Source organism: Podarcis cretensis (assembly GCF_951804945.1).
Source record: "Podarcis cretensis genome assembly, chromosome: 10".
In the NCBI taxonomy this organism is placed as follows: Eukaryota; Metazoa; Chordata; class Lepidosauria; order Squamata; family Lacertidae; genus Podarcis; species Podarcis cretensis.
This window is the reverse complement of record NC_137179.1, coordinates 20,703,737-20,717,534: the sequence shown is the minus strand read 5'-3', so window position 1 is coordinate 20,717,534 and position 13,798 is coordinate 20,703,737. Positions and strand designations below refer to the sequence as shown.

Sequence of the window (13,798 nt, the reverse complement as noted above, 5' to 3'; positions counted from 1 at the left end):
TTGAACGCAAACAGAATAACTCTGTGCAGTTCAGGTCCCTGCTTCATCAGAGTCCCCAGTCACACAGAGGGTTCTACTTGCAGTCAAATAAATTGAGTAGAAGCTCCATTTAGACTAGAGGGGGGAGCGAGGGTGTTAGGGGCAGGTCTTGGGTGAACGCCCCTGTCCTCAGCCACACCTACACTGGTTATCAATATGCTTTGTTTTTATAGTTAATCAGATGCTTCCTAAATCTTTCTGGTGAAAATTTGGTTTGGCTTGTAGAAAAAACTGCTTCAAGATTTACAAATATCTTGCTGTCCTTTACACATTATTACCACATAAATCACAAGCACTGGGTCAGGGAGCTGACCTAAAATGTTTTTGAAATTTCTGACAAATACATTTGCTTTATTTAAGTCTGTGATTTTGTTACAGTGGAAACTACTGTACTCCTCCTCTAACAATAAAGCCTTTGCTTCTCTGAAGCTTTGGAGGCTATTCTTCCATGCTTCTGAGCTTAGAGATGATTTTGTAGAAGCAGCCAAGGGTGATCAGAAGCCACATTATAAGATGAGTTTTGCACCCCAGAATGTATATCAACAGGCCCACTATAGCTGGTTTCAGACTGAAAAACAAAGCTACTCTCCTTTTACTAATAGGAGGCATGGCATTGCTTTATGTATTTCCCCCCTCAACTTTCACATAATGATTCTAAGTAATCATTATGGTTCTCCAGGAAACAGACTTCAATTCCACAGGATACTATTTCAAATACTTTCTTTGTGAAAAATGCCATTTCCTACAGTATATGTAAACAAGCTATTCCATCTACAACAGTAACACAAGGTTGCAGATGAAGGGCACTATCCAGCTATGTATTTCTGCTACTGCAAGGACTTTTGGCTGTGCAATGGAACTTATCCCTCTCCTCTCCTTTCCCTGCATGCCCCAATTCTGCTCTGGGAGCTCCCCCAGACCTCCTGAGCAGATCTGGAGAGGGGGCAAGATCTGGGGAGAAAAGAAGGAAGGGAAGTTCCATATTGCAAGAAGAAATCCTTGCACTAACAGAACTACTTTGTTGGATACCACCGAGAGCTTTTAACCTGCAAGTGCCTCTCATTACACAGCGCTGTGTAGGCTTAATGTTTCCATGTTGTTTCCATGTTGTTTCCAGTTGGCCAAACTGTCAGTAAGCAACATACAAGGGCGTGAAAGGAACACTAGTGGTAAATCCAGGGTAAATGTTCAAGTCCTGGCCTCAACCCAACACAGTTAAGCAGCTAAACCACTGAAATTACCTCTGTTAGGTTGTGCACATTGTGTCAAAACTCAATAATGTTTTATCTTTCTTCTAACTTTTCCTAAAATTTCACACCATTCAGAAGTTCCCCTGCACTTGGAAGGTTTCTTTGAATTATGTTATCAGTACCTTGCAGGGTAAACACAACTGGCACATGGTAAGAAAAGGCAACATGTTAGCTCTGAATATATGCATCTATCTGTTGAGAGATACATTATAATATACTGTTCAACCAAGTCATCATAGCTGTTTCATTTCACCAGTTTATTATTTCATCAAATGGCTTCAAATGAAACACTGGATCAAACTCAACCAAGGCACTAACAGAACTCCAGTTGAAATTATCATCTTGACTACAGTAACATGACCCAGTTCAGGCAATCATTCAAGGCTCCATAATCTATGCATTATGAAGCTGTGAATGACCATTGGGTCCCAGCACTGCTCCCCTTGCTTCTCTTCTCCCACCTTATAGTAAGTCTGAGTTCCCTGCTACATCCAACCATGGGAATTCTGGCTTAACAAACAGGGATGGTTAGTTAGTTAGTTAACATACCAGAATTTCCTTGCTCAGGTATAAGAGGAGCTCTGGCTTAATACAAGCCAGGATCTTTGCACCCAAGTCAGTGCACAAAGGGGAGGGGGCAAGGGAAGAGTATTTGACACAGACTCGCCTTCCTGGCTTCATAAAGCATTGCTTCTGAAGCCTTGATTGACTATCTGACCTGGGCCAGAGGGAAATGTGACCCACTGAGAATTTTGCTTGAAATGAGCAGAGGGCACTTCGGATGAAATCTTCCAATCACAGTTTCACTGATTATCATGTAGGAGTAGTCTGGGGCAGACTAAAGATGCAAATCTATAAAAGACGGAAGAATGTGCCCTAATTAAAAATTGCATGTGCAGTGTTTGGCGGGGATTCCCCCTATACTCAGCTAATCATTTTGCACTACATGCACCCAAGGAAAAAATGTTTACCTGGGATGGCCACGGTTAACCTTTTTTCCTTGCTGAGACGGTGCCCATAGAAGAATTCATTCATGGAGGCCATGGAAGGGGGGCCCCTCAGAAGAAATGATTCTGTGGAGGTGTGATCAGGGGGGGTTCTTAATAAAGGCAGTAGGTGGGTCCCTGAAGTCCTGGGATGGCTCTGATCACAAGGGGAAGGTGAGAATAGTCTTGCAGGAGATCCAAGAAAAAATACATACGAAAACAAAAGAGTTTTTACTTTAATTACTGAGCCATGGCTCCTTGAATGACATTATCACATTCCTTTCCCCACCACCACCACCCTCCACAAAGCAAACCAGCATGTTGTCACCACCCCTATCATTGCTGCCACCCCACAGGAAAACGTATTTCCTATAAAGGGAAGCTTCACTTATAAAATTTAGAAAGAGAAAATACAAGCTGCTCAACATGACCCATCAAGCTGAGCATAGATCACCTGCCATGTACAATGGCCCACCATAGGGTCAATAAAATCTCGTTTTGCTGCTTGCTTGGAGCTCTTCTTCAGTGTTGTCAAGAATCTGAGGCCATAATACATGGTGGTGGTGTGGCTTGGTGGGTCACATCTTGTGCCGGCCCCCTCATCCAATTCTCATCCCCCAATTTAGGTTTTTAATTATTATTTAGGCATCATGCATATTTTCCACTTCATTTATAATATCTGCATTTAACATTTATGCTGAACATGTAGTACACAGACAATGAAAGTTTGCCCTAAAAGTCTCTGAACGGGGGGGGGGGGGGGAATCTTGTTTAGATACTGTTTGTGGAAGTTGTTCCCACAAAGTGGGGGGACCTTTTGTCCACCATCTTCTCCTTGACCTCCCTCCCCCTATTGGTGGGACAGCCACAGAACTATATGCAACTCTGCAAACCACTAGCGTTTGTTTCTGGGTTTGAATAAAAGTCATCTGCTATTGAACATTTATTCATTTTAACACAGGTGTTGAGAAACACATCAGGGTAATCACATTCCTTGCCCACATTTCAATAATGAAGAGAAAAGGGAAAGTTTATAAGCACCTTAGTTTATCAGAGGATCATTTCCCTCTGGGTGTGGATATGCCTCTTAGACATGCCCCTCCACTTCACCCCGCCCCATCCAGAGGTATATTTTTGCTATATATTAAGCAGATACATTCAAAACATACAGAATATGCTGAAATGCTGACAGAATATGATCTATGACTATATCAAAAGGAAGAAAAAAATATTATGGGCAGATGGAATTACTAGCCAGGCTTCACATTTTGAAACGTCGCTTCTTCACACAGCCCCATCTCTCAATGACCCCAGCCAAAATATATTCATTATTTGCAATTCAGTGAATGACCTTAATTCAAGTCAGGCCACTGCACTGTACTATAAAGACGACTGCATGCATACCTTTTCCTCTGAGTGCCACTGCTGACCAGTATGTTTGGTTGCTGTGGGCCCTGACTATGCAGGAGGAAAGTGTCTATGGTTGGCACGGTGGCTGATGCCTCCTCACTTACTTTAGGGCTGCCGATCTTGCTCTTTCCAAGTTTGCCTTTGCTCCGCCGGGACTGCTCATGATCAAACTCTAAGTCTTCCAGACGCTGGGTGAGGGCGAGCTTTTGCTGGATAGCCATCCGCAGCAAAGAGTTTAAGGTCTTCTTCTCATCTTCTGCAGCCGCCAATTGCCTCTGCATCTCATCCAACTGTGTTACGTATTCATCACACCTGGGGAGAGAGACAGAGGGAGGGAGAAGTGTCTTCCAGATTATGTGAATGTCCCTCATGGAGAAATGTCAGCAAGAACCAGCTACATATAAAGAATGTAGCCATTACCTGTTATCATGGCAGGTGGAAAAACTATGTCTAAAGTAACCAATGTTGCTGCCTGCTGGCTATATTTATGTGCAGTCTGGGCCAATTTAATGCTTTTCCATGACAGAAAAAGGTACTAAATTTGCCTGAGTCAATGGGCCATAAGACATTTCTAACATGGACCTGCCCTGAATTATTCTCAATTCAATGAGTGAGAAAAACAAAACAATATGCAATCAAAAATGGTCAGCCAAGCAAAAGGCTTCAAGAAACCCACTGAACAAAACCAATTTGAGTGAAAAACCCTCTCAGTCCCACGGCTTGAAATCATGCAACAAGCACAAGTGTGGATAGGCCTAAGACATTGAAGAAAACTATTTCCTCAGTTTCCCATTTCTTACTTGCCCTGAAACTTATATATGCTGCTACTAACATTTATCTGATCTGCTGGAAAGGTGGAAGGTGTGGTGGGACTTGCTTAAGGAAATTAAATTAATGTAATGTATATTGCAATGTAAATAAAAAATGGACATGACCCCAGGACATTTCAAGTAGAAATATTCCTAACAGAGCCAAGACATTATGTCATAGTATTAGTAATCAGCTGGAGGGAAGCATATTTAATTATACTGAAAGCAGAGCTTCTTTGCTTACAGGAACTCTCATTTCAGTACAAGCCAAGCACTCAAAAAGTCACAATGTTCTGCACTTAAGTGGACTTTGATGCTTATCAATAACTGATTTTTTTTTTGTTCCCAACTGTCTAAATGCTTTATTAATGGCAAATTTGTTAATATAAAAGAACCACTGCTTTATATATTAACTGCTACATGGACTGCATTTGAAAAGAACTGAAACTCTCCAGTGAAGCTCAGAAAGAAAGAACAATCAAACTAAATAACTCCCATATTTTTCTAAAGTATCAAGCTCACCAGAAATTCTGCAGTAAAAATAGGAAAGTTTTAGGGAATTTGAAAACTTTTATTATTTATATGCCTAATACCTCTCCATACTAAAGTATCAATTTTTCCTCTTAATTTAATTCAAAGTACTGTTAAGTATGCCCTAATCTCTTTTGACATTACTGCTTCATAAGCCTTTTTCTCCCCCTTTTTAAGATTATAAGTTTGAATTTTGTGCCTTTTTTGTTGTTGTTTCCTTTAAAAGTAATTCGAATGCATTATAAAAAGAATCTTGGGCATATTCAGCTCATAATAACTGATAACCTCATATCCCAACTGAAATGAACCTGTGCCCTTATAACATAAATAGCTACGTGTTTGTCCTAGTTTCTCTTGGGAAAGAAGGCCATATTTCTGAAAGAGTGTGATCGCTGGAAGCACAAGACGTCATAACAGAGATCTGCACTTTATCACAGTTGATAATAGAGATTGCTGTAGAGACTGGTGGGGGAATGGACTTGTGAAGTTGGGGTGTTTGACTTGGGCTGCAATCCTAACCCCACTTACCTGAAAGTACCGGTAAGCCCTATTTAAGTCAGCTGGGCTGCACTGCACTGTAAGATAGTAAGCATTAACTATCTGCCTGCTAAGCAAGAATGAACTTTGAGAACTCTTAATGAGAAAAAGGAATAAATGGACTATAGTGGTACTTCAGCTCTTGAAAGAAATCCGTTCTGGAAGTTTGTTCGGCTTCCAAAATGTTTGAAAACCGAGGCGCGGCTACCCATTGGTTGCAAGAGCATGTTCGGGTTCCGCAAAATGTTCGAAAATGGAAGCATTTACCGTATAACACACCCCCGTGTATAAGTTGTTGGGCTTTTTTGGGGGATGGAAACACCCATCACCCATACCCACTACCCGTGTATAAGACGCCCCCAGTTTTAAAACATTATTATAAAGTAAACAGAGCTCGTCTTATATACAGAAAAGTACGGTACTACTGGGGTTTTGGCGTTTGGGAGCCAAAATGTACAATAACAGGTGTTCGGGAAACAAGGTTCCACTGTATTCTTTAAAATCACTTGCATTATCCCAATGTACTATCTTTCTTTATTATTTAGATTGCTTTATGTCAAGATATATATGATAAGGAAACTAAATTTATTTATTTATTTATTTATTTATTTAAAAAAGTATTTCGGTACCTGGTTGCGAACATGGCTCTCAAGGATGAGAAGGTTGCTGCATCTTCTTTCAAAGCCTTTAACTCATTACGTAGTTTAGTCATGGTTTCTGTCACCATGGCCTTCTCATTCTCATACTTATTCTTCAGATTAGCCAGGGCCACTTCAGCTGTCTGAAGCAAAGACACAGCCATTATATATGTATGTATATTTAAGAACACAAAATAAGAAGAGTCTGCTGAATCAGGCCCGTGGCCCACCCAGTCCAGCATCCTGTTCTCACAGTGGCCAACCAGAAACCTGTGGGAAAACAGGAAGCAGGACCTGAGCACATCAGCACTGTCCCCTCCTGTGGTTTCCAGCAAACGAGATTGAGAAGCATACTGATTGTGACAGTAAAGGTAGGCTGGATGGAACAGAAACTACAAGAAACAGAAGCGAAGATGCTATGTTTAGCTCAACAACTGTAATATTTAACCAGCTGAGACAATATACTCACATTTACACAGCATGTAATTAGTGCAAATTTATTTCTGTCTGGCTTATACAATACAACTGGAATACACTGCATTTCAAACATATGAGACAAAAGTTTTCTTTGGCTGAAAAAAGGTGAAAGCAGTCTGAAGGATACTTCATCCCGATGGTGCAGTGGTACCTCTGGTTACAAACTTAATTCTTTCCGGAGGTCTGTTCTTAACCTAAAACTGTTCTTAAGCGGAGGTACCACCTTAGCTAATGGGGCCTCCCGCTGCCACGTGATTTCTGTTCTCATCCTGGGGCAAAGTTCTTAACCCAAGGTAATACTCCTGGGTTAGCAGGGTCTGTAACCTGCAGTGTTTGTAACCCGAGGTATCACTGTATAATGTTTTTTTGCCCCACTGTCAACTCCAGTCAAGTGTTTTGAAACAATACAAATATCTGCAAACCCCATTTACTGGAGGCCAAGTGGGATGAGTGTACACATGACACTCTTTCAAACTGCCTTCAGATCTCTGAAATACTAGTGCCTACATCCAATCTCAATTCTTTAGAAGAATGCTATCAAAACAGTTTGTATCGTAGAGTTGGAAGGGGTTTCCAATGTCAACTACGAGCCAATACCTGCTGATGCTAGAAATAACACTATTACAGCATCCTTTATCGGTGTCCAACTAATGTCTCATTGCCACCGTAGTAGCAAATACATGGGGTGATTGTTCCAGTGCCTCAGTTATAAAAGAAAAGGTAAGAGGGCCTTCAATAACTAAAACACGTCCCCCACAGCCTTCTAAAAACTGGAGCCAAGGCAGCTATCACAACAGATAAAGGACCCGGGCCTCTTTTGAACATCTTTAATCCTAGCACAAAATTCCAGCCCTATCACCTGGAAAAGCTAGATTTTAACCTGCTGTATGTGCATTCCCTGTAACTGTCACTGAATGTGGCAGCTTGCAACAGCAAAATGAAACGATCCTGTTGGAATAAGTTATGCTTGCAAACAAAGGTCAAGACAGGGTTAATCTGAATATACTGTTCCTGTACCTGCAGCTTGTTAGGTGTGAATCAAGGAACATGTGTTGTGGTTATGGAGAGTTAACACTTCAGAAGCGTTCTTCTTAACTGGGTGCACTGCCCACATGACCCGGCCATTTTCCTTTGATCTGTGCTCTGTGGGGGCTGAGCTCTCTCTGGAGAGCAGTCTGTCTGAGAATGTGAGCAAGGTAGTTTCATTTTTGTTAGAGGCAGAAAGCTGCAAGCATGCAGCTAGATTCTGTAGGTTTTTCTTTTCTGTTGTTATGCTTCTAAATAAAGAGTTATAGATTAGAAGCACTGGTGTCAAGCTGAGTTATTGAAGACACCACGTCGACAGACAAGCCATTTTACGCTGCGTGTGAACTCTGCTATTATCCGGCAACTGAGAAGAGTGGCAGCGTGCGGAGTGGAAGCATGTGGGCGCCATTGGAGTTTGTGGGAGTGGCAATAAATCAAATTTATTGCAGGGCCGTTGCAGCAGACTCAATGGGTCAAAGGATTTACGACCCACAAACTTTAACAACATGTAAGGCATGAGTCAGAGCCATGCCAATGATTCAGCACAAAGTAGAGTATAAGTAGCCCTGAATTTGTAACAAGGTGTTGGTAGTGTGGCTGGCTGGAAATCAACTGTGTTGAATTTCTGCTGGGAGAACATTTGCTAGCACACCTTCTATTTGTAAGATGTCTGCCTAGAACAAGAGGCAGTCAGAGGTAGGAACTGTGTTGTACCTGTCAGTAAATATACTGACTGTACTGAGCTGTCTAGTGTTGCTATATATAGGAAAGGTAAAAAGTTAAGGTAAATGACCCCAGGACAATTAAGTCCAGTCAAAAGCGACTGTGGGTTGTGGCACTCATCTTGCTTCTGGCTGAGAAAGCCGGTGTTTGTCCACAGGCAGCTTTCTGGATCATGTGACCAGCATAACTAAACCGCTTCTGGAGAAACAGAAGACCATGATGGAAACCAGAGTGTATGGAAACACCGTTTACCTTCCCACTGCAGTGGTACCAATTTATCTACTTGCACTGGTGTGCTTTCAAACTGCTAGGTTGGCAGAAGCTGGGACAGAGCAATGGGAGCTCACCCCATCACAAGGACCACCAACCTTCTGACCGGAAAGCCCAAGGGGCTCAGTGGTTTAGACCACAGAGTCACCCACATCCCTTTACAGGAAAACCAGGGGGGGGGTGTGTGTGACAGAGTTGGATCAATGACTAAAGTTTTGGCAATTAGAGCATTTGCCTTTGTTGTTGCTGTATTTAGGATTGATTGTGTTGCCTAAAGCCAGCAATCTGTATATGCAATGCAGCAATCTAAATATTAAAGCATTTTGAAATAATTCTTCTTCGAGTTTTCATTCTTCAGCAACTAGAAGCCAAAACACCACTCTAGAGATGTGAGAACTCTTGGGCACACAGAAGTTATTGGTTCAGGAACAACACTCTAAGAACGAAATCAGTTAAAACACATTCCTGTACTAGTGTGGCAAGGCCATCTGGAAGAGTTTTACCTTTATGCCTTATGTATAACTATGTATCCTAATAATGCTTAATTGTTAACGCTAAACATGCCTAAAATCTTAAGAATCAAAGTCTCTCTCTGCCCTGTTGCTGTGCTTGCAGAAAGCAAACATATATTTAGTTACGTCTGCATTCTTTCTGTAAGGAACATTCCTCAAACTGTTTCTCAGACTCGCGAAAATAACACGAGACAGTGATGCCGACCTGAGAAACAGGAAATTGGATGTTTGCCACATAACATAATGCATCTGCCTGATAAGAGAAAGGGGGGATTTTGGCTTCAACTGCCAAAGGGGTTTCTTTTTCCTCTTTATGCTTTATTTGCTGAAAATAGGATAAAGGCCGTTGGTGATTTCTTATGCACTTATATGGAAAAGCAGAAGTAATCTTTACATGGACACAGGAAGGGCTTTGCCCCTGTTCATTGGTTTGATTTTGCTGCAATATATGAATATGTAATGTTTAATGCTGTTTGGAATAAGGTACAGTGGTACCTCAGGTTAAGTACTTAATTCGTTCCGGAGGTCCGTTCTTAACCTGAAACTGTTCTTAACCTGAAGCACCATTTTAGCTAATGGGGCCTCCTGCTGCTGCCGCGCCGCCAGAGCATGATTTCTGTTCTCATCCTGAAGCAAAGTTCTTAACCCGAGGTACTATTTCTGGGTTAGCGGAGTCTGTAACCTGAAGCGTCTGTAACCTGAAGCGTATGTAACCCGAGGTAAAGGTAAAGGTACCCCTGCCCGTACGGGCCGGTCTTGACAGACTCTGGGGTTGTGCGCCCATCTCACTTAAGAGGCCAGGGGCCAGCGCTGTCCGGAGACACTTCCGGGTCACGTGGCCAGCGTGACATCGCTGCTCTGGCCAGAGCCAGAGCCAGAGCCGCACACGGAAACGCCGTTTACCTTCCCGCTGGTAAGCGGTCCCTATTTATCTACTTGCACCCGGAGGTGCTTTCGAACTGCTAGGTTGGCAGGCGCTGGGACCGAGCAGCGGGAGCGCACCCCGCCGCAGGGATTCGAACCGCCGACCTTTCGATCGGCAAGCCCTAGGCGCTGAGGCTTTAACCCACAGCGCCACCTGCGTCCTAACCCGAGGTACCACTGTATATAAACCCAAAGCCCCCAGGGCTCAGGGCTCAGGCTCTGGCTCTGGAAATCATTCCTCTGGGTCTTTATTGCTCAGCAATAAATTTTTACTTTCTTTTTCTCCATTACTGTGTCTGTTGCTTCTTGAGCAAATCTTGAATGGGTAACAGGTATTCCTCATCTCCTTGCAACACTAGCAAGAATAATTCAGAGGTACAGAATATAGAATAACATGAGTCTGGTAGCACATGAAATCATAGCATATAAACAACACTACCAAAACAAGGTTGTGCAGAGCTGAGGCATGATCTTCAGAGCCGCTTATCTATCTTCGCATAAGCAAGGTGTGTGAGCAACTCGGGCAGATAGCTCCTGACTGGTTCAAAAAGCGTTGTTTTTTATGCATTTTGCACATTTTGATATGTATCGGAATTTCTTATTTATTACAAACACCCTTATTGATGTTTGTTCATTTCATAAAATGTATAAACCGCTTGGTTGTAAAAAAAGTCAAAGCAGTTTATAAAAAAGATAAAACAAGAAAAACAAGAAAAATTACACCCCTATTTTAAAATACTATTTTAAAGTACCAAAGTTAAAATACTAAAATAGATTAAAATTACCTCAACCTTCTGGGTAGGCTGTCTATACAATTTTTTAAGCTAAGTTAATTGCTAGCTAGCACAATTAAAAGATGAGAAGAAACATTCCTTCCTAGCTGGTTTATGGTTTGTTTGTTTTTATTGCTTTATGGCAGCGTAATTAGCTGGTGTGCACCTCGTATTTTAGTATTTTACTATCAGCAGACCAAAAGGTTGGTATATGTGTAATCAGTCTTTTTCAATCCCATCTATTTAATCTAGCATCCAGGGGAAGTTTGATAATACCACACTCCTCAGGAAACATATCCACAACGTTCAAATGCATTACTTCATGTGCATTTCATATACAAATGGATGGGACTGAAAGAAACTGATTAGCCAAAACAGACTTTCAACTGGTTGTCCTTTTCTGATATATATTATACATTTGTGTTTAATTGCCCTCACCTTCTGTCCTCCCAGCTCAAGCCTCCCGGGCAAAGTAAAATACATCAACCTAGATTTCTCCCTTCCCATAGGACTGCTCTACCCATGTTATACTGCAGCAAAAAAAGTAGCTCAAGTCAAATCTAGTCTTTTTTAACATGTTTGTGTATCCACTCAGGTCTTTACGAACTCTGAATAATTAACTATTTCCATGATTCCATAATACACATTCTTGTAAAGTGCCTTAGTTATAAATTTTTGGACACTATGAGTTGGTTCAGATTTAAAGCTCTGAACAGGAGTATGCCACAGGTTCAAGAAGCCTCCTCCACTCATAAGCTCCAGTTCCTTCCTTCCTTCAAGCCTCACTATAGTTTGTTTGAAGCAACTTCCAATCCCAAGCTTGCATATAATGTCAAACTATTGTTTGCTTGAACAAGACAAGGAGGAAAGGAATTGGCATTACATGAAAGATGAGGGACAGAGAAAAAGGAGCTTGTTTGAAGTTTTGAGAAGGTCTGAGCTGACCCCATGTAAAAGCAAAATATGATTGGTTCCCTAGGCCTCTGGAATTCAATGCAATCTTGAGTGTATGCCACATTTATTATTTTGTAGAATGCTCAAATTTGTTCAATAAAATCTAAGTGAACTAAGTTCACTGTTGCAGTAAATTAATTTAACTGTTCTTTTAAAGTAATTTTGGGTTAAGAGTACCTAAAATAAAATAAATTATGTGAGAGAGAGCATGAGTTTGACCAACTGCGGGAGGCAGTGGAAGACAGGAGTGCCTGGCGTGCTCTGGTCCATGGGGTCACGAAGAGTTGGACTACTAAACAACAACTACAACAACCTTTCTAATGGCAGATGGGCAGTTAACAGCTTACCTGTTTGTTGGCTTTCAACACAGCCCTTAGGGTCGCTATCTGCTCTCGTTTCGTACTCAGCAGGGACTTCAATTTCAGTATTTCTTCCATTAAGGCCTCCTTGTCCTTATCAATCATAGGTACTAGTTCACGGGCTGCTGCACGCTGCCGTGACAGCTGCAGCGACCGATCTACAGCCTTCTGCAAGTGCTTGATTTGGTCCCTTATTATGGCATTCAGGTTGTAAATATTCATCGGTTCTTTGCGAATGTCACTAGTGTCGGAAACTGGGGAGGAAGGGGGGGCTGTGATGACTGGAGAAATTGTGGGTGTCTTTGTTGGACTTTGCTCTTTGTTGGCTTCTGCACTCTCCCTTGAAATCTGCTCAGTTGGTGTCCTCACTTCTATTGGAGATGCCATCCCTCTCCTAGCCAGCCGTGGGGACAGAAGCCCCCTTGGATCATCAGGTCCCTTGAGGCTCCCACTTCTAGTAACTCTGCTTTGCCTGTAATAATCTAGCATAACCCTATTAGGAGTTTCGTTGTTACACAAACACACATGGTGATAGAGCTGAGCCAGCTCTTCACTGAAAGTCACCAGCTCGTCCTGGGCTGTGTTGAGTGTATTGTGGTTCTCATTTGCAACACCAGTAATTCTTTGCAAGTCTTTTTCCATCTGCATCATTTTCTCATGGCTATCCTTAGTTGACTTTTCCAGGTTTGTCACCTGCTCATCATATATCTGGATCCTGCTCTCATACTTCGCCTTTTCTTCGGTGTAGTTTTCAACACATTTATTGTATTTCTCCTTCAAGGCCTTTATTTCAGCTTTGAGGTCAATCACCTCCGTGACAGCTACTTTGTATTTGCACTCCAGAATCTCCAAGCCATTGATGTCCACTTCATAGTCATGGGTTTCTTCCCCAGAATCCCGGCCTTTCTCAAAATCTAGCTCCTTCAATTCTTTGTTGCTTTGTAAACCCCTCATAGCGTTGACATGCTCAGTGAGCCTGTGGACCCGTTCATGTTGCTCAGTAAGTGCCCCCTTTGTGTGTTCCAGCTGGGTCTGTGACTCCTGAAGATTAGCCAGGAGAATAGCTTTCTCGCGCTCCACCTGCAATAACCCAGGGAGAAAAATATTAATGTCTCAAAAAAGAACCTGGGTGCAAAACTAACTGCTCAGTACCCATCGGTATCTTAAAAAGACTGAGCCTCGGAACCGGGACCTCAGCTACTGCTGAGGTCAGAAAGTTCTTCCTCCTAAGAAATCACGCAGTATCTTAAATTTTGCAAGAAAGTGGCATTTTATTTACTTAAGGCATTTGTATGATGCCCTTCATAAAAATACATCCTAGGTCAGCTGACAATAAAAAAAATACACTAAAATAATAGCACAACAAAAAAGCACAAGTTAAAAAACGAGAAAAGCACCTTCCAGATACATCACAACTTCAAAGTCAATTGAGACAGCAAAATGGATGACTTCGCTTCAGTGCTTAAAATATAGCTTCCTTGTCCATCAGACCTAAAAAATAATTTCATTTAAAATGCCAGAGAAACAATGTCTTAACCTGTACCTTTGTTGGTTATTATGGTGGTGATGGTGGTTGTTCT

General features: G+C 41.9%; 1 protein-coding gene across 21 annotated transcripts in view; it reads right to left on the bottom strand.

Moving 5' to 3' along the window:
• The window catches only part of BICD1 (BICD cargo adaptor 1), a 127,622-nt gene that overhangs the window by 30,642 nt on the left and 83,182 nt on the right, over nt 1–13,798 (bottom strand). For 9 of the 21 annotated variants that reach the window (XR_013842787.1, XR_013842788.1, XM_079992317.1 and 6 more), the window contains exons 6-8: nt 12,207–13,298; nt 6,192–6,343; nt 3,790–3,997 (exon numbers count right to left, since the gene is read on the bottom strand). Coding sequence is in view for 19 of the 21 variants with exons in the window: in XM_079992317.1 (XP_079848443.1) it covers nt 3,790–3,997; nt 6,192–6,343; nt 12,207–13,298 (1,452 nt within the window). In the remaining 2 variants the exon portion in view is untranslated. Of the gene's footprint in view, nt 1–2,260; nt 2,461–3,679; nt 3,998–6,191; nt 6,344–12,206; nt 13,299–13,798 lie in introns of those variants that run through there. The other 12 variants (XM_079992313.1, XM_079992301.1, XM_079992314.1 and 9 more) reach the window with 5 other exon arrangements.